Source organism: Salarias fasciatus (assembly GCF_902148845.1).
Source record: "Salarias fasciatus chromosome 7 unlocalized genomic scaffold, fSalaFa1.1 super_scaffold_4, whole genome shotgun sequence".
Lineage (NCBI taxonomy): Eukaryota > Metazoa > Chordata > Actinopteri > Blenniiformes > Blenniidae > Salarias > Salarias fasciatus.
In genome coordinates this window covers 13,730,429-13,757,244 of record NW_021941229.1, presented here as the reverse complement: position 1 = coordinate 13,757,244, position 26,816 = coordinate 13,730,429, and the positions used below count along the sequence as shown (strand labels likewise).

At 41.6% G+C, this 26,816-nt stretch overlaps 1 protein-coding gene across 2 annotated transcripts in view; it reads left to right on the top strand.

The window, feature by feature from the left end:
* Positions 1-26,816, top strand: part of nsmfa (NMDA receptor synaptonuclear signaling and neuronal migration factor a) — a 44,923-nt gene that overhangs the window by 4,016 nt on the left and 14,091 nt on the right. The window contains exons 2-7 of one of the 2 annotated variants that reach the window (XM_030085051.1): positions 11,193-11,254; positions 11,561-12,484; positions 13,543-13,609; positions 14,724-14,729; positions 22,718-22,770; positions 25,017-25,106. In XM_030085051.1, coding sequence (XP_029940911.1) covers positions 11,193-11,254; positions 11,561-12,484; positions 13,543-13,609; positions 14,724-14,729; positions 22,718-22,770; positions 25,017-25,106 — 1,202 coding nt within the window. The remainder of the gene's footprint in view (positions 1-11,192; positions 11,255-11,560; positions 12,485-13,542; positions 13,610-14,723; positions 14,730-22,717; positions 22,771-25,016; positions 25,107-26,816) is intronic. The other variant, XM_030085052.1, reaches the window with a different exon arrangement.

Here is a 26,816-nt window from a genome sequence, read left to right as displayed (position 1 = left end):
TGTTTAAAGCAGTAAACATCACGTCCCTGAGGTTTTGAAAAGTTTCTGTTCAAGTCGTCTGACAGTTGTTTACATGTTGATTTCTCGACCAAAAAGTTGGACAGACTGACTCCTCCTGACTAACATTGAATACGGTCATTTTTAAAAGCTGCCACAGATAATATGCTTTAGCTTGAAGTATGATTTCACCAAAATTTTGCTAATAAGCACATTTAAATACAGCAAATGCATGAGTGACATTTTACCTCCCTGTGCCCAGTGGCTGACCGTGGCTGTGCCATATTTTGTGTGTATATGGAATGCTGGTTACGAAACAGGTCACATTCATCCCTCTAGCAGCTCCCGAGAAGAAACCAGCGACCAGCAACCAGAGGGGGAAAGAGAGAGAGAGAGAGAGAGGGGGGAGAGAGATTACAATTTGCAACACTGAGTGAGAGAGCGCTGCTTTGATGTGTCGATCAGCCGGAGAGGGGCCTGTGCTGCAGTTTGGCTGAAGGGCGGCGGACAACAGTGTGCTGAAGGCCTGTGAAGGTGTGAAGAGTGGAATGGAAGATAAAAGCATTGGGTTTTGAAGGCAGATGCAAATCAAACACGGCCTCTTAGAACAGTCAGTTTTTGGCCCGCAGACCCTCTGAAGGCGTTTCAGCTCTTAGTTACTTTTCGTGACTTCTTATAGAAGTCTGAGTTATTGTTTGCTGATATCCTGCTTCAGTTTCCTTTCCTGACTCTTTAAAAGTCTGCGTGTTCTCACCATCGCGCTCTGTGTGCTTCTCAGTATGATTAAATCACTTTCATTCAAACATGTCAAGCTCTCCATCTCTTTCCCTTTCCCCTTCTTTAATCAAAGAACTTCTTTCTCTGAATTATATGCTGACTGAAGCAGATTTAATTGATGATTATCTGACAAATGATGATTAATCCAGCAGTGATGTGGGGCTGTTTGTCTGGGGCTGCAATTGAGGAAATTTAATTTAGATTTTCATTTATCATTTGGCAAAAACAAGCAAAGCTTAAAATCATGCCTGTTGTATATCAAACTAATGAATTTGCTCATCTTTCAGAAAATGTTTGTAAGTCGATCAGGAAATCAAACAACAAGCTGTAGTTTTCATTATCTCTTTATATCTATTCCCTGGAGAGAAAAAAAACCCTCAAAACTCATCAGGGAACATACACCATCATTTTTAATGTTGTAATACCTTGAGGGCTGCACAGTTGTAATGGTTACCATCCTCGCCTCACTAGTATGTCTCACTTCAAGTCTGGTCCCCATCTGTGTGCAGTCTGCATGGATCCATGCACTTTGAGACTCCAGTTTCCTCCCACAATCCAAATGCGCGCATGTGAGGTTAATCGGCGACATCAAGTTGTCCATAGGTGTAATTGTGATTGTGTGTGACTGTAACTCTGTGTTCGCCCTGTGAGGAACTGTCCATGGTGCTGAAATCAGCTCCTTGAGTTTCTCCCAGTCTGAGGTTGGATAAAAGGGTTTAGAAGATGGATTTAGGTGAAATTCTGAGGGATCCTTTTCACTTTTTAGTTTTCCAGCTTTATTTGAGGTGTATTGTTTTATGTGCACCATGATTTATCTGGTTTTTTTTTTTTCAAATAAACTAATGCATTTCTGATTGTCACATCTACTTTTAAGTGTAGCAGCTATACTTGCTGACTTGAAAATGATCATTAATGAGTGGGCTATAGATTATGGGTACTGCTACTAGAAAAATGTTTTCTAGCTGTGAAAAGTTGAAATATCTGCAGCGAAAAGCCTCTTCTGTTCTTGCAGAGTTAAAAATTAAATATGTTCAAATCTCTGTCTGTGAATTAGTTGCATCTCTTGATGTGATGTGTGGTTGAAGTGGCTGCGTTCAGCTGCGTGTTCTGACATTTTAATCAGTGGCCACGATCCTGTCCGATCCCACACCTCCCATAATGCACTGCAGCCTCAAGACTGCAATTAACATTCTTCAGTCCCCTCGGTCCTCAGCGTGTGCAACAAGGCTCTCAACAGGTTCTCATCTCCCCAGCTGTGCATATTTCTGCGTGTGTTTGTTGGAAACCCAATTCAATTAGTGCGTCTGAGAAGTGGATTCAATTAAAGAGCATTAAGAGTGAGGAATTTCTTTTCTTGGCAGCCCGTTGTTTACAATGGGAAGACACCCAGAGGAGACGTCAGCTCTGGATGACATTCAGGCCAGTGGGAAGACTGCCATCGGACCGATCACCTGTTCGCAGCCACAAGCTGCTTTAGTCTGAAGATGTATGACCGGTGTGTTCAATGGTGTCAAAAATTCCACAGGGAAATGGATGAGTGGTTATTGGAAAGGTGTCTATACTGAAATGAAATACTGTTGTGGCAGAATTAAGTGGGGGAGTCTTTAGGTTCCTTTGTTTTAGAAATGGCAAACAGCTGCAGCCTGATTGCGAGGAGTTTTCGAGAGTGATGCCATTAAATGACGCACCATATGGAAGATTTATTATCACAAGATTTTAGTTGACCTGATTTACATTTCTTTAATCTACAACATAAAATAATTTAATACAAAAACAGTAATATAAAAAAAAAAACAAAACTATTTACATTTTGTTGATGTGAATGGTGTTGCAGCAAGCTCAACAAGTAATAAAAATAAATAAATAAATAATAAAAATTAATAAACCAGTAATTCCACAGGGGAAACTCACGTTTCAGCATATGACACAAAAATAAATAATTATGAATGTTGCATAAAGAAACACAAAGTAAAACACTGATTTCTCACATATTTCAAGTGAAACCATTAAATTTGGTTGATTTGATGACTAACCAAACAGCGCGAGAGTGAGTGAGTCATGAAATGTTTATTGATATCAGAACAACTATTGTGTGGCGTTTGTTTGGCAGAGTGGGGTTTTCTCTGGTTACTCGAGCATTTTTAACAAATCGTTTTCGACTTTTGCAAATATTTGCCCTCGTCAGAATTTTCATCTCAAACATTAATAGAAGAAATACCTATAAAATTCCCATGACGTCCCCCGGGGGGTCCCAACCACTCTTTGACAACCACATTGGTCTACAAATACATATTTCACACTACATGCATTTCAAATGAGCTCTGCTCTCAGTGTGGTAAGAAATACTGCACTGCCTTTACTGGATAGTATGGAAAAAAACTGAAAAATAGCCACACATATTGCCAGTCATCAAACATAAGATTGAGAAAAGTCTTTCCTAATACCAGACAATCTATTTATCTGAGGTGCATTCCATATTTTACATCCAGTTACACTGAGTTGTGTAAGTTCTTACTTTAATTCACCTTGAGTCAGTTGAAAAAGTGCCCTGTTCTTCATTTTAATAAACTATGGATCAGTTGTTTGGAGTCCATCCAAGGCGCGGGAGCATTTTGTACACGACCGAGACAACCCAATCTGGAAAAACAGTTTGATTGACTGCTTGTAAAGCAGGTCAATGTGAGAGAAAAAGTCAAACGAGAAGTAGAAGCGGTTCTAGCAAGTAATGTTCCTCCATCTTTATCTGTTATTAAGCACAAAGCGGAGGAGAATAATAAAAAGGGCATTGATACGGTTTTGTCATGTTCCCATCTGTCAAGTATCAAGTCAGAAATTGCTCAGTTTAGATCCATTATAAGAGGCGGACATGTTGAGGTGTGTATCTCCTTAATTTTGAGGCTCGCTTCATCCGTCTCCGAAGTGGTTAGTGGAGTTGAGACAAAATGTGTTCAGAAAGTGGAGTGTGGGTAATGGTGTCTGACTCATTCAGGTTGTGAACTGCTCACTGTCACTCCCTGGCTTTGTAGAAAGAGAAATAAAAGACCGCGGCTTATTGTTGTTCCCAGAATATGATTAGAGCTGCTCTTCGACTCAAGTTCCCACCCTATTGTTTTAGCAAGTGGACAAAAATGATATGTTGCTGTTGGAGTGAGAAAACCATCCTGCTCCCAGAGTGATTATGACCTTTGTCTTTCAGGAGAAAAAGAAATCTGGTTGTTATTTGAGTGATAAAGTTTGCAAATAGACAGAAGGTAACAAAAATCTGTTGGTTTTTTTTAACTGGCTTGCCAAATCTACTTGATTAACATAATCTAATTATATTTTATGTGTTGCAGAACAATATTCCAAACTGCTATTGATCAAAATGACCAGTTGAACATATACCATATAATTCTAATTAGCATTGCTTCACATGAAAACACTGTCACGTTACAGATGGTCTTGTAGTCAGTTGCTCTCACCCCTGCTCGCTGTCATTTCAGTGCTTGAATAATATATTTGTGTTCTAGCTGTGAGTAAGTAAGAATGCGGGACGGCTGAGCTAGAAACACTATACTACTACTGTGGCCTCACTTCTGTGATTACATGATATGTGGTGCAGAGAGCAAAATATACATCTCTGACTGTAATGTTCCAAATATAGACTTTTCTCATTGTCATGTTTTGACAGATTTTGACTGCATATACTGTATAGAGATTGTCCCAAAGTACATCTCCTTTTAAAGCCATGAAAATGTGTTTTTCCAAAGTTACCAGAGTGCTTATTTTGATTAGTTTTGCTTGTTTGTCCACAACAGGGACATAAAAATGCCTTTCATTGTGGTTAAATGTACATTTGAATGTGCTCAGACCAATTTCTTAAAGGATCTTAAAAGTTTCCAGCACAAATAAGACATTTTGACAAATCAGAAATCTCAGAAATATAAGTGATCACACAGCCATTTGAGCCCGATTGTTTCATTTAATGCTCTTTTTCAGTGAACTTTGAACTGCAGTGAAAACTTGTGGAACATAATATTTTTAATCCGACAAATGAATCTCTTTTGGGCAAATTTCAGCTTGTGGTTTCGCTCTCAGACAGCCTGGAGCGGCGTCTCACTGCCAGAATCTCTAATGTGATCTTATTTGTATCCAGGACACTGAGCTCCATCTTGCACCAGCCTTGCCACTCTGGTTTCACTCATGCACACACACTTCCCACCTCTGCATCTGAAATCACCTGTTATCGGCTTGGTCCATCGATGCATCTTGCTCGGTTTGAGGGCGTAACCTGCACATTTTTTGGAATCCTCCATCCCGGAGAAAACTGTCTGCGGTTGTTCCTTCTTCATTGTCCTGACTGTGTTCTCTGTCTGTCTCTGTTTCCTCAAGTTCACTTTCTCTTTCAATTTTTAATATGCCCCAATTTTCCCTCTTTTTTTCCTCGTGCTATAATCACTCCTCTGCTCTCAGACGCTCTCCGCCCCTCGTGTTTCTCCCCATAACCTCTGTCACGTGGATGAGAGCATGCAGGACGGAGTCCACGTCTGGCTGTCAAGCTGCTCCTGGCCTTCTTTCCTTCTCACCTGTAGTCAGTGGCGTCTCCGAACTGCCAAGCCGACACATCCGACGTCCCTGATCACGTAGCTTACATAGCTTACGCGTGGAGCATGTGAAGCAGTAATAAGAGACAACGCAATACAGAGGGAGAGAGAGAGAGAGAGAGAGAGAGAGAGAGAGAGAGAGATTTCTCTTAAAATGAAAGGATGGAGAGACGTTTTGCTCCATCCATTTCTAACTCACTTTCCTCTCATGTATAATGGATGAGGCACGTCTCTTGCACTATTGTTTGCTGTTTCTAATCAAAGAGCCCGGCCTGTTGAATAATGAAACAGGAGGGTGAAATGAAAACGTCTCGGAGCTTCTGAGGGACACCTGCTGATTGGAGTACAGACTGCATTCATCACAACTGTCCTTAATGGAGATTGTTTCCCGTTGCATCACCGCAGGCTGGCGCACACAAGCGGCACAGACATATTTTAGCCCGTTTACCCCCAATTTCCCACTTTTTGCCAATGTCTTCATATATAAACTCCGACTCACGTGCCAGAGGCAGATGCATGCACAAACAGGACTCCGACATAAGAAGAAGCGGAGGATTTCAGCAGAGATGATGCAAGAGGCTAGAACTGCAACGACATTGCAAGGCTATTTTTAGAAGCGTAGTGAAGGCAGCGCGATGGTGTCGCGGCACGTGCAGAGACTCCCGGTCCTCGGTACCATCCCCAAACTGTCGGGGACAGTGATATAGTTTGGCTGTGGTTCGCACCGCCGAGGGTAAACAATGGGAGCGAGCCTGGAGTCTGCGGGAATAGGAAAACATTATAATTTATGAATGCTGCACAGCACTGGGACATGGAAATCACAACAATATGAAAGTTACAATAAACTGGCATTTAATTCACCAAACTTTTGGTTTTTCTTTCTCCCAAGGAGGCCCTTAAAATGCGTTTACAGTCAAAGAATAAGACCCAAAGTTCTCAGTGTAATGTTACTGTTTTCTAGGTAATGTTATAAATAACTGTCTGGATCGTCATAATACTTTAAACAACAATATCAGAATGGACAGCGAAACATCCCTGGTTGTCTTTTAACAATTATCTGCTTCTAGTTTCTCCATATTTTATGTTTGCTCATTCTGTAATTGGGAGATTTCAGCTCCGGCCTAATGTTTTTAATTAGATATAGGTCAGGAGACATTATGGGTCTCTTTAAAATGGTAATCTTTCTTTTGTGCTTTTGAAAAACTGGCTAATCTATTGTGTTTTTTACCAGATTTCTTTGATTTCTTACTTTCTTTTAGACATTTGACCTTCATTTTTGCTATTTTCTGTCATTCTCACTATTTTTCAGAGGTGATTTTTACATTCTTAACAGTGGTCAGTTGTATTCCTGTTCATGAATATTGATTTCTCAACTTAATTGTCATAATGAAAACTGCACACAAATGTTCTTCTTTACGCTTCAGTCATTTAGCGATGGATTCTCTGAAGTCTTTAAAGAGCTGCATCATCAAACAGAGGCTGAAACATTTCTTTCTGAACTCACTTCTGACGGTTTCTTTCATTTCCCAACGTGCTCACCACTACGGGGAACGTGTAGCTTTTTATGTAGAGGTGAGAACGCACGCAGGAATTCAGTTTCTCTCTGAAGCTGTTTTTGCAGGCTTCACGTGAAAAGTAATTCTATCTCTCTGCATGTGCTCCAACATTCACAAGCAATCTAGCGAGCAATGCTATGAAGAGAAAGTCCAAAAGCGTCTGCGTTATCCCCACTGGAGCGATTATACAATCTCGCCCCCTCTATGATGACAGGCTTGCCCCGTCTGCAGCATTTCTGCTTGGTTCAGAAGACAGAATCAAATACTTGGTTGAAAGAATTTGCCTTTTTGCTTCCGTCTTTACCTCTCCGGTTCTGATAGGACTTCACAATACAGTGCAAATATTGCATTATTCTGGTATCAGCATGCGCAGCATTCAGGTGACTGATTGAACTGCAGATTCAAAAAGCAAAAGTAACACTAATCACAGTTAATTCACAAATATTGTGCCGTTAATGAGCAAACTAAAATAACCCAGTCACAGCTTGTATGAATTAGGAAGGAGAGAAAGAACGCTGTTACCAAATGGTTTTACATGTGTTTGATCACATGTGGTCCGTCATGACAGTGGTTTATAAAGGGACTAAAACGTGTCCTTCCTCAGCGCATGCCGCTCATCTGTGGTTTTACTTTGGAGCTGTGCCAATTAACATGGAAAGGAAGTCTGTTCATGTGCAATAGTATCTCCAAAGGACCATTTTGTTAAGAGAGTTGAAGGAGTGGGTTGGAAGTGAGAATTGCATCCTGAGTTTGAGTCAGAAACTCTTTAAAAGATGGAAAATGTCTGTGTTCTCTGCTCTCCGGCTGGAAACCAATGGGAGAGAGTGTGAGTGTATGAAGCGGTGTGCATTTAGGTGTGCTTTAATAATTGGCGGATCTGTCAGAAAGGAGATGTACGCCCACAGATTTCCCGCTATACAAATGTGAGTGTGTGTGTGTGTGTGTCAGCAGTCGCCTCTGATCTGAGCTCAATATGGACAGCATAGCTAACAGGAGCACGCAGGCTGTGCTGCTGAATGTACTGAAAGATATAAACAGCTAATTAGCCCCTGATGTTAACTATGTAAACACATAGGTTTTGTTTTTTCAAGTTGATTCGCTGCACACACAGAAACCAGAAGGGACGACTAATGCGCTATTAAACACACCGTTTTCTGATTAAAATGCACACAATTAAGTGACAGAAAATTATAAAATTAACTCATAAGCTATAGTGCAAAATCAGAACGGTAACGGGTGTATTGGGTGAAGCATATAAATGAAGACTCATGCCTTTTAAAGTAGAAACTTCCAACATGTTTTACTTGTTATTGTCTGAGAATGAGGCTGACTTTAACACGCAAATATTGGGATCTGCAGCAATCAACCAAGAATAACTAACTGGCACAAAATGAAGTGTGCAGTGTGAATTCAGTTTTCATTTTTAGCTGCATTGTGCGTTTTGATCAGTCTTCTGGTGAAATTTATTATTATCATGATGAGGGAGGGAATAGTGGGGCTGTCTGGGCCTTTCTGTGTGGGATTTGCATGTAGTGCTTGTGTGTGTCTTTTTCAGGTGTGTTTTAGTTTCCTTCCACTGTCCAAAAACATGTCTTTGAGGTTATTTGGTGACTCAAAATTGCCTCTGCCTGCCTTGTGATGTCCAAGCCTTCAGTCATAGTCAGAGGAATCCAGCTCCTGACAACCCTGAAGTGGACAAAACTGGATAGAAAATGAAAGATTGACTGGAAGGAGGGAATGTTGACCAGAAGTAGAGTAACACAAAACTGCCCTCAGTATACAAACAGAAAACTAAAATAAGTTTGCTGTATCTCTATACAGTAGAACATTGCAATATTTAGTGATTTTTTTTAATATCCTGAACTCACCCCTTTAAATGCTGTGGTTTTAGTTGCAGATTATTTTTCATCAGTTTACTGAAAAAAGACTTTTTCCTTTTCATTTTCACTGCTTGTTGCTTTAAAGTCAAAGCTAAAAGCGACCTGAGCTCTGAACAAACTCAAGTGCTTATAAACAGCACCGAAATCATAGAAAGTGATAATTGACTAAATGTCCGTGTCCATAGTGATGGAGCCACCTGTGAGAGCTTTCACACAGCTGCCCCCCTAAAAAAAAACTTATTTTACTGTATGTTCCTGTCCAACTTCTGCTCATATATCAGTTATATTTCTGACTGCAACACATCAGGGTCGCTGACGGTGTTAATCAGTTTGTTTATAGAGCAGAACTGTTGGAAAGAAGACACATTGAATAAGATGCATACTTTAAGTTTGATGATTGTGGATCTGGAAGCAGGTATGTAATGATTAAATGCAGTAGGAAGCTTTTTTTTTAGCAGTGGAAGTGGAAAAATTCAGTTACCTTCAAGAAGCAAATGAAACATGTCCCCCAATATACATATTTTTTTACATTTGCATGAAAAAAATATTCATTATTGAAGCACACTGTAAGAACTTACACCTATCGCTGTTAATGATAATAAAAATATTCATTAGCTGGCATGCAGCTCTATAGGTACAAAAACACAGGCTTTTCTTAACACATGAAATAATCTACTGACGATGTGCGAATGCAGACAACGCCGAGAGACAGTCCTATACACTTACATTTACACTTTCAGGCAGTATAGAGAGTGATCATTTAATCACAAACACATCATCTTGGACTGTGGGAGGAAAGTGGAAACACATCGACGTACCCACACCAACCAGGACTCAGTGGATGAGAGGATGGAGACCAGTATTAGATTTCATAGTCCACTGAAAAGTCTCTTGCCGGTCCAGCAACTTTCCGGCTACAGTCACACTTCTGTAACCTTCAGGACTTCACGGTGTAGAGGTGCTCCAATAATAACGTGCCAGAAACTTTATGTTTCAAGCCTTTATGTCTAAAGTTATAGCTAGGTCTTTAAAGATCAGTGATTGTAAAACTTAAACAGACGTTACAGTGGGTTTGTGCCAGCTCGCTCCTCTGCGGAGAATCCTCTCAAGATCATTCTTTCATTCTGCTGTTCTTTTCTTCCTTCTTATTAAAAAAAAAAAAAAACAAAGGGGGAAATGTAGAGATTTTCGTTTTAAAAGATGAATTCTTTTATACAAGCGCAGACTCAACTTCTGCTACTTTCCCACGTTTGAGGACATCTGCAGGTTGGTTTGAGACGTTATCAGGCAGAATCTGTCTTTGTGGTGATCTTTTTAGTATCGCTTGGCACAATGAGCGACTGAGTGATATATTTATCGAACAGAACATATTTTGCCTCAATACAAAAAAAAGAGAGTACGCCCCTACCGCTGTAAAATTACAACAGAATAGAAAAAAAAAACACCTATAAAGTAAATCCTCCACCTCTGTGAAAGTCTTTGGAACACATTGTTCCTTTCGCAGCATTGTCATGAAAAACAGATGAGTTGCCGGCGTACAGTCTTTGAGTTACTCACACTCTCCTTCCTTTTCTCTGTTCTGTCTCTCCTCATTCTTGATTATGAGCACAAATCATGATTTCTAATAGTTATTGCTGCGGTACATTTCCCCTCAGTTATTACCCAGACTGACACTGAAAGAACATCCTCACGGTTATCTTTTTTTTTTCATCCCATCTCTCTCTCTGTCTCTCTCTGCTCCTTTTTATCACAGACAAGAACTCGAGGAATATTAGCAGGTCAGTGTCATTGAACCGTGAAACGTCAGGCCATAGTAACACAAGTAGAAGCCCTCTTCGGTATAAGGTTTTAGTAATATGTGGCAGACTGGGTGTCTGCGGATACGTCGGCTATTATAGTCAGTCGAGTGCCTCTTTCTGCGAGTGAGTAAAAGAAAGACCAGGATAAAAGAGGAGTTAAAGCCAGATGCAGTCTTTAGTTAAACAGTGACGCCGACATGGTTAAGTATTTTTCTTGACACATGAATACAGAGAAAGCGTCGCCCCGCTCGCACACAAAGCGCTCGCGGACTGCAATTACATCCACCGACGCAAACTGAGGTCATCCCGAGAAATTAAGTCCACCTAAAACAATCCCTCACTCTATCTCCTCCCGCTGTCTCGTACTCCGCCTCCCTCTCAGTCTGCGGCCGCCTGAAGTGAGAAGATAAAACGGCTGCATCTTAATCTGTGGGTGGCACAAGCCTACTAAGGAGGCAATTAGGATTACAATTTGCCGTTTCCCTGTCGGTCTCTGCTCTCACCCTTCCCCTTTTCCACTTCTGTTTCTCACTCATCCCCTGTTCCCACCCATGAATTAATGTCTTTACGTGTCTCATAAATGTGTGTGTGTCCCAACAGAGCAGCGCGAGCATTTGGAGAGTACCTGTCCCACACACACCCTGAAAACCGAAACGGATCAGGTCAGCGTCTCTGCCATCCCGCCATTTGTTCATCCTTTTATCCTGTTCTGCGTGTCTCTTTGTGGTATTAATCCCTCCTCCACCTGCATCACCTCATCCTCTTTTGAAATGCCAGGCTGTGTTCATTAGCGTCTCTCCAACAGCCGGAGAGAGATGATATAATCCTCTCTATCACCCGCAGCATTTTCTCTTCTTTTACCCCACTTCCTCTATTTACTTTCTCGTCAGCACCTGGATGGACTTTCTATTTCCCCCTGCACCCCAATTTGTCTTTACACTGATCTCCTTTTTTTTCCCATTTTCTAGCTCATCTTCTCTGTGAAACCTTGGTGGGTCCTGATCCGGAGTCGCCGAGTGACACCGTCGGCCCCAATAACAACAACCACCTCCATTCCTGCTCCGGCACCAAGGACTGTGAAAAGACCCTTGAGCGCAGCTCAGTGAAGCAGCCTGTGGGCCTCCTCCAGCCCGCTCCTCCTTCCATAACCATTTCTACGAAGCCAGCGCCCCTGTCCCTGGAACGCAGCTTCTCAGCAGAGGAAGACCAGCAGAAGTGTGTTGAGTGCGCCTTGCAGCCCGCCCGCGTCTACACCATCACCAGCGAGCACGGTATGCTGATGAGCAGCGGCCGGGGCAGCAAGGAGAGCCTCGAACTGGACGTCCTCAAGGAGAAGTCGGGGAGTGGCGGGGTGGGATCCCGAGGCGGCTCCATCCAGCCCTCCACCTCCCCCTCCTCGGCCTCGTCGTCGCCGACCCAGTACCACCGCTCCGGCGGCGGACGCGGCGCCGGCGGCTCGGCGGGGCCCCACCACCACAGCAACCACCACCACCACGGGAATCACCACCACCACGTTCTGTCGAGCGCGTCGAACGCTCCGTCCGGCAGCGGAGCAGGTGGAAGCAGCGGCGGCAGTGGAGGCAGCAGCCAGCAGCAGCTCACCGTTGCGATGTCCCACTCCCATCATGCATCGCACCACCACGGCCACCACCACCACCACCTGGCCCAGCCGCCGCTGCAGACCTCCGTCAGCGCGCACAACATCCGGAGCTGGGGCGAGGGCGGGAAGGGGGAGGCGGAGTGCAGCGGGCTAGCTTGCGAGTCGTGCGGCGGCGCGCCGTCGCGCAGCCAGGGATCGCTGGACCTGGAGAGCGCGTCCCGAGAGGCAGGCAAGCAGCACCGACGCCTAGAGCGGATGTGGAGTGTGGACCGGGTGACTGGGCTGGAGAGAGGTGAGAGGGCGGAGGACACAGAGGAAGGGAGAGGCGCCGAAATCCAAACTAGGGTGGGAAGGGAGGTGGCGAGAGTGATGAGGAGAGGAAATAGCATTTGAGCTCTTTCAGGAACTTGCAAGGAAAATACACAGTTAACTGTTTTCCTTGTTGCTTCATTATATTAATATTCTGTACTGGTCAGAATTACTGGAATACAGGAAGGTAAATATGAGTAAATTGATGGTAAAATATATATATATTTTTTAATAATACTGTAGTCACAGCAGTACAATTCTTCCACAAACCAAAATAAGAAAAGCTAACATCCACACTGAACATTATTGATATGTTTAGATCACTCACCTACAACTAACTTTGAGCAAATATATGATCCAAATTTACACTGTAAATGCTAACTTTACTATAATAAAAGAGTGAAAATTTCCATTAAAAGAGATTCTAAATATTTTTCCTACATTTTCTGATATTGCATCTTTTACTGAAACAGGGGTGATAGTAATTATTTACAACACAGTCAGTTACCAAACCTTGTACCTTGGCTTAATACAAGGTTCACAATAAAATATTAAAAACATCTCACATTTTAATACAGTGAAATTCAATGCAACTTAAAACTGAGTATTTTTTTTTAAATGTTTAAATAAAACTGAATTACTCAACTGTGAAACATCAGTCTGGAATAAATTTCACGCTTTGGTTTTTAATGAATTAGACAGAAAACCTGCGTGAAACGAGTTTCTATCATTTCAAAATCCGCAGACAAATCTATTTCCTCTCAGGTGTGGTGGGACTGAGGGTTTGATGTTGGATGTGACGTGGTGGTCTGTATCCCCGACTCTTCGTCTCCCCCGTTTCTCCCCTCTGCTGTCTCTTCCTCTGTGTCTCCCTCTCTCCATCTGTGGAGTGGTGCACTGTGGAGTGCTGTTGCTGGTTTTGTGCTTTCATTGTTTTCCCTCTGAAATACATTTCTGATAACCTTTGCCGGTGCGCCACGTGGATCTTCTCCCTTCGTCCACTTAACCTTGCGATCGTCATTTTTTTCTCTCTAATTGCAGACGACACTAACTGGTTTCCCAAGGAAAACATGTTCAGCTTTCAAACTGCCACAACCACCATGCAGGCGTGAGTGTCCAACCTTCAAACACACTAACATACACACACACACACACATAAAGACACACAGTCATTTTAATAACAGGGTACCTGCTGAGGGAAAGGTCAGAGTAAACGAGGCGTTCCAGTGTTTTTGCATGTTTCAGACCATTAACTACGATCAGGCCATTACCTGAATACTTAACGTTACCGCCAACCGCTTTCCAAAGCACGTTATTGGCTTCTAGATTGGTTTTGTGTCTTCCAGGCTGCCATCGATTTTCATTTCAGACAGCGAAAAAAGAGAAATAAGCATCTCGAACTTGCTCAAGGACTGCAATCACTCAAAGTGAATATTTTGTCAATTCAGTTTTTTTTAAGGCACTAAAGCCACAACTTGACATTCAAGGGAGAAGAAAGTGAAACAGCTATTTGAAAATATTTGTTTCGATTCAGTTTTCCAACAGCAATTTGATACTTCCGTAGCAATGATGATAAGAATTATGTTTTATAACAGCTATGGATCCCAACAACTGTCATGGAATATATTTTATAACGTGAATAATAGGAAGTCTGGAAGTCAACCCATGTATTTGGCGTGAGACAAAGCATCTAACATTAGTATTTCTAGGGCTAAAATAAATTAATGGAAGGAAAGATATTGTAAATGTGGGTTTGAATATGATTCTGTGCTTTTGTGCTTGTGAATATCTCTGAGCTCATAATGACATGAGATCCTCCAATTCACCTGCGACTTAAAAGCGTATTTTGTATTCAAGACCAATTTAAATGATAAAGCAGACTCTTACACAGTCTTACAGTTTCTGTCCATCATGGACATATAATTGTCTTTTTTAAACTCGTATTTTCTTCATTAGATGGACGTTTGTCCGACTGTGTTTTGCTCACAAAAACCAGACTGAGTCAAATCTGTGCTGAAGTTCTTGTGGCTCATTAAATAAGAACTGTCCAGCAGTTATTATGAGGTCTGACAGGCTGACTTTTTTATTCATGGGGGTCAAACAATGTCACACTCTCTTCTTTGTCTCTGTCTCATTATTATTATCTCTCTGTATTGCATACCTAATTTTTTTTCTCCCTTCTCTTTTCATGCATGCCAATTAATCTCCGGACGCTCAAACAGGATATCGTGAGTATTCTCCCCTGCCTGCTTTGTGTTTCTCGACTCGCTTTTTCCTCCTGACTTTAACCGCTGCTGCTAAACCTCAACGTCTGCCATATAACCTTCATACCTGGGATGCACATGTTGAACAGAAAACAAATCATTGCAATATAGAATCTGAGAATTCATGGCGTGTGAGATATTTTGTAAGAGGCTGTTTGGAGTTTGACGTGCTTCTTGTTTTATATGAGCCAAGACTTGAGAATCAACATTTATTCTTCTATTGATTTTTTGACTGACAGTTGTGGATGACGAGCTGCAAGCTCAGTCAGCACAAATGACATCTCTTACCTCAAGTTAAAAGCCAAAAGGAGAAAAATTGAGTTAGAGGATTTCTGTGCGGCAGAAGGGATAAAGTCCAGAGTAAGCCAGCTGAGTAAGTCCTGCCAAACCCAGGTCCAGAGTGTCCCTCTCTGTGTGTGTGTTGGCTGCCCTGCAACCCTGACAGCTTCCATCCAGCCAGCAGCTAAGACGGGCTGGCACACACACCGACCCGCCGCCGCTCAGTGACAAGCAGAGACCGGCCGTTTAGGATGCTTGTAGACGGCCATGTCAGTGCTGTAATCCTGCTCCGCGGTTAGCCCAGTGATGGTGGAATCTGTGTTGGCTGACTTTGGAGTTGTGTTTGGAGGAAATCTGTGTTTGAGAGGTTTAACAGGAACAAATAATTATAGCACTGAAGTGTGCTCAGAGTCTTCTGTTCAGCTGCAGTTTCACACACAGTTAGCTGCGGGTCAGTTACAGTGTGAAGTGAACGAGTTTTAATAAAACCAGGAAGACAAACATTACATATCTGAAACATGTGTGAACATTGCTATCTTCTGTCAGATGGTTCAGAAGAGCGAAGACTAACCCGCAAGTGCCTTCAGTAATCAGATTACTGCTAACATTATTAACATTAAAGTATTTTCATGCCATATGTCACCCTCCGCATCGCAAACAACTAAACCCAACTAACCTGAGCTGCTACCAAGTGTTTGACAAGTTCTCCTTGTTTTGTTGGCTGAGGAAGAAAAATCAGAAATTGGGGTTCATTATTCTCTTGATGATATAATTATATTTGATTATAATCTAAAGACCAAACCAACAATGAGTGATTGTAATGAGAAGTCTCACCTTGCTCTGTAATGAAGTTAATCTGTGGCATCGACCTCTATTGCTATCCAGAAAAGATTTAATAGACAGCACCGGACCTCTCTGGTGACCTTTGGTGACTTTTATTGTAATTTCTTTCCATTAAATCAGTGGTTTTGGACAGAGCGCTTTGGTATGGGACACAGCATCATCATTTTTTTTAAAAGATGAAGAATTACAAGACGTTTGAATTTTTAAAGCATCTAACTAGTTTGAGAGGAATTACACATTGGAATGCTTATTGATTCCTAAAGCCCTGAATTATAATATCTGTTATTGTGAAAAACAATTCCAGCATTCAAACCAAAATTACTTCCTGGCATTAGAACAAGCATCTGTTTAAGTTGTATAGTTGTATACTCAGAAGAAAACCTGCAATAAATAAACATTTTGACATGATTTTTTACAGTTTATCATTTTTCGATCTTTTGTGACCTGTAGGTTTTGACATGCTGCAGTCCAGATACCACTATTTTAACACACACACACACACACACACACACACACACACACACACACACACACACACACACACACACACACACACACACACACACACACACATTGCTGTTTTTGGTCTTTTAGAGGTATTTGTTCCATTAAAAAATACATTAAAACATAGAACAACAAAGCTGGACCCCTGTCATTAAAGGGACACATTGTTTGGGGGAATTTTCCTAAGTCTGTTTCCTCTACTCACCCAGAATCCACGTAACTATGTAGGAGAATCATTAAACAGCCAAAACCATTAGGTTGAGCAGAGTTAGAGATGCTTTATCTTCAGCTTTGAACAAATGTTAATTGGCTTCACAGGACCGCTGGGTCACGTCTCTCCTAGTTAACAACAATTAAGTCTGCTGAAGACATAATCACACATCGAAAGTGATGCATTTCACACCAGGTTTGTACTTTGACACATAAATGTCCAGCGTGAGCCTGGCAGTATCGCTTCCTGTCAGTCAGAGCAAGTTTCCACAGTGGCTGGTGTAAATGGGCCACAGGTTTCTGCTGCAGACTGCTTGCTTGAAGGATTTTAGCTGAGAAAAAAAAAATGTGTCCATGAAAACTGGATGCACACAAGGCTGTGAATAAGAAGCATTAAACTGACAGCACTGAAGAAGTTTTGGAGTGTAGCTGCTTCTTGAGCCCACAGACCTTCAGGAGCCATGTTGAGCTCCGAACTCAACATGACTCTGAAACGCAAAAAACAAGTAAGCATGACTGATTCTGGGAAAGTATGAGAAAGTACAAAATCCCCCTCAAAACAATCTTTACCTTCAAGGAAATGCTCAAAGCCAGAATGTTATGCAGGGTCACAAGACCACTGGTCCTCTTGGATGATGGATGATATGAAAGGCAGACTGGCACATTGTTTTTGCAGGGCAGAATAGAAAATGAGATTTCAGCGAGTGATGTGATTTCGCCCTCTGGTCTTTTGTAGCGTGAGCTATCTGCTGTCTACCTACAGCGGCGTCCTTTTCACAGCCAAATACACCCCGCAGCTAAACGCCGTGGCATCAGCCTCCCCGCACTGCCCTGCCCCCCTCGCTACGCTAGCATTCCCCCCTCTCTCTCATCCCTTTAATGCTGTGCCACGTCCTGGCAGGGCTTTCCGGGGATTTGTGCAGAGAAAGAGGAGAGAGAGGGAGCAGGATTCAGCAGAAGTCATCCAGAGGTACGAAGTGCCCGTCCTCAGCCAGCGCCGAGTGCCGCTGGCACACAGCTCCGGGTTTGCCTCCGCTGATGCTTATTTACAGCAGCATGATCTGACTAAGCCGAAGAGTCAGATTGTGGCTCCTGAAGGTGTGAGAACGTCAGCAGCTTTCAGAAGGCACTGGAACAAGGAACTGCTCACCGTGTCCTAATTTCCAGGTCAAACACGCGCCAGTGAAAAATTAGGAATTTAATTCTTTCACAGTTTAAAAATAAATGAATCCATAAATCAGCTGTTTCAGGCTGTCAAGTCAAACGTGAACAGAGTCGTGAAATGTCTTCGGCTGTGAAAACTTCAGCCGTTAAGACAACGCGAGAAGCCCCGCTATGTTTCCGCAGCATTTTGAGTACCGCCGTTGTGTATTTCTTTTAAAAATAGGTCATGAGACGCAAATTCTCGAGTGAGCTTCAGCAACACGCGGAGTCAAGACTTTGAAAGCGAGTTCAGAGAGCGTCCCACTCAGACCCAGATGCCCTGTCACAACGGGGCAGATGGTGAATGTGGCACCAGGCAATACATCTCAGTGACTTTGTCCGTGTCGTCCATCTGCAGCGTCGACGTCATTAACATACCGCGTTATTTCATCAAAACCAGTGATGTGAACATGGAAAAAAAAAAAACTTCAAGTAATCCTTTTATTTCACCGCGGAGACGAGCGTTTGACCACCATTAACCAGCTCAAAAAAGATCAATAAATCAAACAGTATCCTTGCAGTTTGACAATAACACGGAAAGGAAACACTGTTTTCTCTTTAGTGAATCATTTTATGTGCCTGTAACCGACAGACGTCACTTTGAAAACAACAGAAAGCTTCTTTGGACAAATTGTACAGACCCTTCATATTTCTTAGTCTTTTCAATTTGATTGTTTCATTCTGCTCATGCAAGTCTGGATAAAAAAGCCTCTTTGTAATGTGTCTGTGGAAGAGGCCTACATTACAAAGCACCGTGGCGATGATTATTTTATTACAGTAGCACTTTAGTAGGCAGGGTTTCTGCAAAACACAAGCGCAGCCCCATTCTCTCCACGAGGCTCCTGCTGCGTCTGTAGATGGACTGAAAGGTTTGAACTTTTTCTGAATCCAACACAGTAAGAATGTCCGCTAACTGAAACCCAGTTCTAAACAAAGCGAGCGAGAGAAGAAAAGTAAAAGAGCCGAATCAGCATTTGCTGTTCATCAGCTCATTATCTCAAGAGGAGTCCGTTTCATTAGGAACAAGCACACTTTTTCCTGCTCTTCAGTATGAGACGTTCACTTCCTCTCTAATCAAGCATGATCTCTCATAACAATGCACTCTCAAACTTTTGAGTAAGTGGTGCTGCCTCTTCCCTTTTTAATCAGCCCTCTACTTTTTATTGCATACTGTGTTGTTTCTTTTTAATAATCTTTTTAAAATTATACTCTCCAAATCTTGCTTACTGTACACAAACAAAGCACTGACTATATATGTCATGTTGTTCAAAATAAGACTATTCAATCACAGCAGGCAACAAATTTTGCGGTTCAATTGTCCAACTTTGCTGCATCAAAACATAGAACATCAATCCAGAAAACAGCAAGAAAAGCTTCAACAAATGAAGCAACCAGGAAGTACTCAATCACTGAAGAAACTGTACATCTGTACTAATTTCTCCATTTTTCTTTTTCAGCCAAGGATTCAGTCTGCACGTTTTGCACTTACATTTGAAATAGTAACATTCTGATGTATTATTTTATTTGTTTGGAAGATACAAATTTATCCAATTTTTATGCTGCTGAAGACTACCAAAAACATGTACTCAGGTACAGTTGGCCTGACATTGCTTCACTATACTCAACTAAAGCAAAAAATTCTGTTGTTAGAAATGCTCCAGTGAACGCTCAGAATATGATTTCAACTAACTGCTCTGAGCGCTATTTATTAGTTTTTAATCTACTTGTCAGCAGCAGCCAATCCACCCAATTCCAAGTGTCAGTTACGTTTTTGCTGCACTGCATTGTGGGAAGAGGGTCAGTTCAATTCAGACATAAAACAAGAAGGCTGCTCCCTCTTTCAGGGGTCCTCACAGCAAATCAGTGCAGTGTCTCTCCTGCTATAAATGCTATTAACCTGAATCCTTCAAGCTCAAGGTAAATAATTTACCCAGTGCACGATCTTTGAGGACTGTAAACTGACAGATGGTTTGAAAGAAGGGAAAGAACTTGCATTGTGTTAATTGTCCTTAAGTATCAGCAAAACTATCCACATAAAAAGAAACTCCTAAAAGTGCAAAAATCCAAAAGAACCTAAAATTATCACATTCTAATAATCAAAATAAAGAGTTGTTTTTTTTTTAACCCGACTTGAATAATAGTTGAAACAAAGACTAGCTTAAAATAAGCAAACAGTTGGATAAAGAGCTGAAGAGGGGCGTGGGAGAACCTGTCAGACTGTCACCGGCTGGAGGTGGATGTGGTTTCTCTCACTTTTTGCTGTCTTTCTGTCTAAATCTCATTAAGGTGCAGGTTTAAGCACAGGACATTCAGAGCGATAACTCGCGTCTGACTCATTGCATTAGTGTGCAAAGATCTCTTCTTCAAAGCACGGAGCGTGCGGCGTCGCCTATGTGTAATTACTAGTGATGTTTGCTTCTTTTAATGATGCCGTTTATCCAGGTTAGCAGAGTTGAGAGTGAAATTTATGGTTTGATTTCATGTTACTTCTGTCCTGCTGACATCGTTGCGGAGGTAAACCGAGGACAAGGAGAAATCACAGACTCCTTTTTTTCCTCTCTTTCATGTGACGTCTATATTTATGCTCTTCTCCTCCACCAGATAAACATGGATATACTTCCCACTCGCTCATGACCACACGCTGAGACCATTAATAATGAGTGTCGGCTGGTAGCTCGGTGCACTGATACTGTGTGCAGAGGCGACATGGGAGGGGTGCAGAGAGATAAAAGGATGTTTATCTGGGACTCTTGCATAGAACATTATGTCAGCATGAGGCAGCGAGTCACCGGGAAAGACTGCCATACATGGACCTTCTCCAGTGGATTTCAGGTGGAACGTGGCCACAGCAAGATGTGTATTTATGTAGTTGACGCATAATCAAGACAGGGATCATTTTAATGTGGTGTTAATGGGAGAATTCGGAGGCTTTTGTGAATAAACTCCTTGATCGCGAAACTAGATCAGCAGTTTTGTCCTCTAACTCCTCAGTTCTCAATTAGTGTGGATTTTGTGTGTACGTGTGTGTGTGATCTGCTTTTAGACGGGTATAAAGCTCTGCTCCCCTCATGCAGACAATCCCTGTTCATTTAGATAAGCCTACACACCAGTTATTACTTTATTATCCTGGAACGGCCTGTATTTTGATGTCATCTAACCCAGTACGCAATTCATTAGCAGCAAGACTACACAGGATTTTACTGAGTGATCTAATATCTCCAGTAATAGCTCAAATAATTGCCTTTTTCCCAATGCAAATCCTGTTACATACTGTATAGACAGTGGGAAATGGCTTCCCACTGCACTAGGATAATGAGTGTGTATACTACATTAGCAGGAAAGTCTGAATATTTTGAATTTAACCCTGAGTAAGCCTTTTAGAACTAACCTGAATAAGTTTCTTTTCACAATTAGAGCAAAGGCTCGAGCGACATTTTTCTCCTTCCATATTCAAAGACTGCATTAAGAAAAGGTTTGTGCTTCCTCAGCTGTTTCAGTTTAACCAAAATAACTTGTACTTTAAGGTTTATCCAATAAGATTCCCAAGAAATGTAAATGAGGTCTAATGTGTGTACACACTACTTCCTAAACTCAATGTTTTAAAAGGAGCCAATGATTTTTGAGGAACTGGAGTGGATCCTGCTTAGGCATAGGAGGCAGTGCCGTCAAGCGTATGGCTTATAGGTCTGAAACACAACAACTCATCCAACATTGCTAAGTGTAAAAAATTCATCACTTGAAATTAAACATTAAAAATTTAGTGTTATTCCTCACGTGGTCATCGGGGGTCGTACAGGTTTGAGATTAAAATATATATCACAACTCTGAGAACCAGAACTCAGTTGATTACAACAAAATGCTGCAGTGAACTCCTGCAACCGTCTTGTGAGTGAAATCTTAAGATGTGAACATTTAAACTGCGAGGGCAGTTTGTGAAAACATCCTGTGTCATATTCTTGTCAGGTTCAATACGCTTCAGATTCCGTATCTTGACCTCAGATAACTGAGGAAATGACTCCTGTAAACATGTGAAAGTCTTCACAAAAGCTGGTGTCATGTATAAAGACTCCTCTGACTTTTTGATGTAAAGTCATTTGAACTTTGCGTTTAAAGGAGCTTTCCAAGAAGATCTTGAGAAGAAATTAAAGGATCTGAATACTGAGAAATTGTTTTAAAGATAGGAAGAATACAAGTTTTTAGTGAAAAAAATGAATTTGTTCTATTCATCTTCTGCACCGCATCATGACTGAGTGTAGAATCCGTCCTGGACACTTCAAGCACACACACTCTCAGTCACACCCGAAGGGGATCAACTTCAATCGCCAGCCAACTTCAACCGTGTGTTTGTTGACTGTGTGAGTTGTTCAGAGGTTCTTATTTTTCTCTGATAGTCTGACCCAATGGAGATCAAACTGGACTTTATTTTTTACCCTGAACTGAAAGGAGCTCTTGGACTTTGTCTCAAATTATAGTGCCCAGTATTGTTCTAGTCTTTATGCCAAAAAGGAAATCTGGCCAAAACTCAGACTTCTGCCTCCGAGGAGATCCACAAGCGGCAGATATTTCAAACGTACCAAATATAAAAGCAGGGTTTCCCTTTTGGCTGGTGTTATATGAATGAGTCTCCCGAGCCTCGTGACGCAGAGCTAAAAAGACGAGATGAAGTATTGTTGCCATACGAAACAATACACCCACACCACTCCTGTGTCCACTCACACTGACGGGGAAATACATATATTTACCTAATTATCTCTTTTTCAGGCTCTGTAAAGTGCAGAAGCTTGACACTGAAGTCTGCTCTTTTTGTTTTCCCCGGCTTTATTTCCCGCCCACCCCTTCCTCTTTCTTTCTGCTCTTTACATTTCGGTCCTTCCTCTGTTTTTCCTCCTCCGCTTGGAATCTGCTACCCACAGGAACTTCCGGAAGCATCTTCGGATGGTGGGCAGCAGAAGGATTAAAGCGCAGAGTGAGTCAGATGCGTGTGTGTGTGTGTGTTTGGATGTTGTTCACTCCGCCACCATCAGTGTGTTTTATTTGTCCTTCCTTTTTTGTCGTGTTGATGCATGTGTGTGGCACCAAGCACAAGTGCATCACTGGGGTTTCATGTCAACAGGTTGATATATTTATTTATCAGTGTGTGCTCGGTAAACCGGTGATGTGAGCCTGTGCATGTGTGTGTCGATGAGTGAGTAAGACGTGGATCCGGTGGCCTTTCGCTGTCGTTTGTTGAAACGTTTGTTTTTTTTTTGTTTGTGTGGCTGCAGAGTCTGCAGACATAAAGACGTGGCATACATTGCAGGAGGAATAGTGATGGAGTGACTGTTGGAAATGGAAGGATGTGGTTGTGGGATCGCAGTACGCTGGGCAAACCGGAAATCGTTTCGTAAATTCAGTTTAGGTTTGTGAAGTTTTTCTGGAAGCTGCTACTTTTAGAAAAGAGGGAAGAAGTGGCCTCTGAGACGTCAGGATCGTGGACAAAACACTGAGGGACGATTTCTAAAATTTCAAATAATTCACTCTCTCAAAGCAGCATAAGTGCCAAACACATGTTTAACTGATGCAAGAGGTCAACAGCAGTGATTTTCTTATTTGATATATGTTCTGAGAATCAGGGTGTTTGTGTCTCAGAACACTTACGTATTTGGTTTGGCTTAAAATAACTATATTAGTGATGGAATTTGTTCTGCTCAAAGCCTAATAATTTATTTTAGCTTCTTACCCTGCTCAAACTCTGATTGATTAAACATTTTATGTTTTATTTTAATAATTACAGAATTTTTTTTTAATTGCATACCAATTTAGTCATTACCATGAAAAAGCAACTATATTTTACTGAAAACAACACATGAGGTTCTGATTCACAGGAAATTTACCAACATGGTTCAAATAAACTCTCAATTCATTGAAGAACACTGAAGTCTAGCACTACTTGACCCTAAACTTTATCATGTGAAAATTAATGAAATAAAGCACATTAAACAAGATTAACTTTTAATGCCATTCTCAAAACACTTAACTGAACACGGAGTGACAGTTCTTTTCTTCAGTTTCTCCAACAGCTAAAGTGCTTAAAACATTCACAGATTTGCAGCTTTTTAACTAAATAAACAGATTTCTGTAGCCGTATTACACATGAGGATGATGTTATTGACCCGTTATGGATTTGTCTTAATTTAACACGATGATCCCATTGGCTCAACATGCAGGCTCCTCGAAGTAAAAGTCGGTTTTTGTCTTAATCTTAACAAGCCTGAAACCATTTAAAGCCCAAGTGTGACACCAACTCCCAAAATGCTGCACATCAGCACTTTTTCTGCACTGTTGAGCTACTTTATTGCCCAAAATCTTGCTGCTGGTGACAGAAGCATTAAACTTATTCTGCACCTCAGACATCCAGCTGTGAGGAAGAAATTGTTCTACTAGAGCTAATTTATTCTCTGAATAATCTCCTCTCACTTTGCTTCATAACTTGGAGTGAATTGACCTCTTCATGGTGAATTTTCCTTCATGGTTATAAAGTTTTTGACTGGTCAAGTCTAATAATATAGATTAGTTAAATGTTAAATAGGTTCTTGTGACTTGTAAAGTGTCCCTCACAAATATGTCTTTTCAGGTGCTAGTGAGAAAACGTTACGAAGCTGACCCTCTGAAAGTCTCAGCTGTAAATGAAAAAAAGAAATATCCGCTCAAAAAGCACAAGCGAGCATCAGCAGCAAAATGAACAAAGTAAGCACGAGCGAGGATCTGCCGTCCTCAAAAGCACAGGCCGAAAAAAATACAGCGCCTCGAGGGACACTGTTGATTAACCATGTCAAACGCTTTCAAGTAGTCTAAAAATATTCCGAGAGCTCAGTGATTACTGTTGAAAGCAGAGATGATCTTATCTTTGAGCGGCTCAGTGAATCTGTGAGAGGAGTCGTCTGTCTGAGTCCGCGGACGACGACGAGCAGCAGGTTGATTGTGCGTCTCCTGTTTGTGTGTTCGTTTGGCAACCTGTGCGTCCGTGTTGAGGAGGGATGGTGTCGTTGGCACACTATGACCGTGCACTTGCTGCATCCGCCTATCCGCCTTTTGCACTATTACGTGTTTTGGGTGGCGAGCGTGTCGAGGAAGCGGCCCGTCTGTGGCCCTGCCCGTGTGTGTGTGTGCGTGTGCGCGTGTGTGTGTGTGTGTGTGTGCGTGTGCGTGACGATCTCTCCCCGCCTGCCCTAGCATTCGCTGAACGTAGATCGAAGAGTTTCAGCCGTTCCTGGAGCGATCCCACCCCTGTCAAGACTGACTCTCCCAATGAGCCCAGAGACAGTGAGTTAACACGGACTCACACATGTGCATGCACGCACACAGAAAGCCACACACACACACGTCCACAGACACTGACATGAAGCCACAGACAGAGTGAATAGAAAAAGTTGTGAAGTTTAAAATTGGCCAAAACCACATCTGTTTTAACATCGTCAGGAGTTCCAGTTTGTTACTGACAGCTAAAGTTCATGATTTGATCTGATGTGATGTAAGAGACTCTATAATGTCTGTGGGATAATCTGCCATCACATATCTTCTATTTTTATTCAACTCACTGTTTATAATTAAGGCCTGCTCAAGTTACACTCGTGTATCATGCGTTTGATAAATATTAACTTTCTATCAAAATGCGAAGGTATGAGGACGTTACCATATAAGGTCATGTGGCTGAATATGAAGAGGGAAGTTAATATATGAAAGTGTTGGGATTTATGTTTGATTATTAGAAGTGAAATACTTCAGTAATAGATAAACAAAGGCAATAAATCATTGGAAGTAATGTGTGTTTTAATCAAATTATTAATTGGAGAGAAATTTCATTTACTAATAATTAACAATTGCAGATCACTGGCAGTGGGCCAGCCATGTGAATGGGACAGGTCTTGAGTTGTTTTCACTAAAAACACTTGCTAAAGACTCATTAAACATGCTAGAAATAGAAAATTTAATCTATATGAAAAGGACTTTTCAAATATGACTCAACTGTAAAGAGTTGTTTGTTGGAGCTGGACTCCTAACAGGCTGGGAGGAAGAGAGGAAGAGGTTACTCTTCATCTTTAACCTACATGTTCAGAGGTAATGATTGCAAACACACATTTAGCCGACTAATAGAAAAATGAAGCCGAGCATCTACTAATAATGCTTCTGATAAATTCTCAAGTGTTGACAGTGTGACAGAAGAGCAGCAGTGAAAACACACTTCGATCCATGTTTCTCGTGTGGCGTCATGAATTACCCTCGTGTCCCTCGGTGCCCTCGCGCTGTGACTGGCAGATTGATTGCAGCTCAACTCGGCTTTGTACTCGCGTCGTACTTTTGTCAGTAATTAATTTTCAAACACAGGTGGCTCGTAAGAAGTTAAAAGCCACTCAACAACATTTGTCAGCAGCAAGAGCGCCATGATAATCAGCAGGTTGATATACGAGCGTCAGTCGACACTCCGTCCAGGTGCAATGATGCTCAATGACTGTTAGTCTGGCATGATGGAATCTGAAAACAGGAGCAGCTTTTGAATAGAAAATGTGTTCTATGGCACACGTACACTATTGGTATATTTCTGTTACATTACGAATTTTAACACAGTTACTTTGACTCTAATCACCAGAAGGTGGGGAGTCATCAGCTACTTGTTACAAACTAGATACGTTCTCAGAGTTCAGAGGTCATGTTCAAATAAAATATTTAAGTTTTTTCAACTTTATTTCGGAGGTTTTCTTAACATTTTTTTTTTATAAACAGCAAAATAAATTTGACACCTTTGTGCTCAGTACTGATATTATTAGAGTATATCTTTCGGATGGGTTCCAAACTTAATCTACAGCAGAGATAATATGACTCCAAACAGACAGTAAGAGAAGAAATATCAGCAAAAAGAGGAAGATCCCTGAGATCAATGGAGGACGTCTGAAATTATATAAAGAAACAATACTAATGAAGTCGGTCTGTGGTTGAAGCGATCGATTTACTCCTCTGCATCTGTGTTTGCACCAT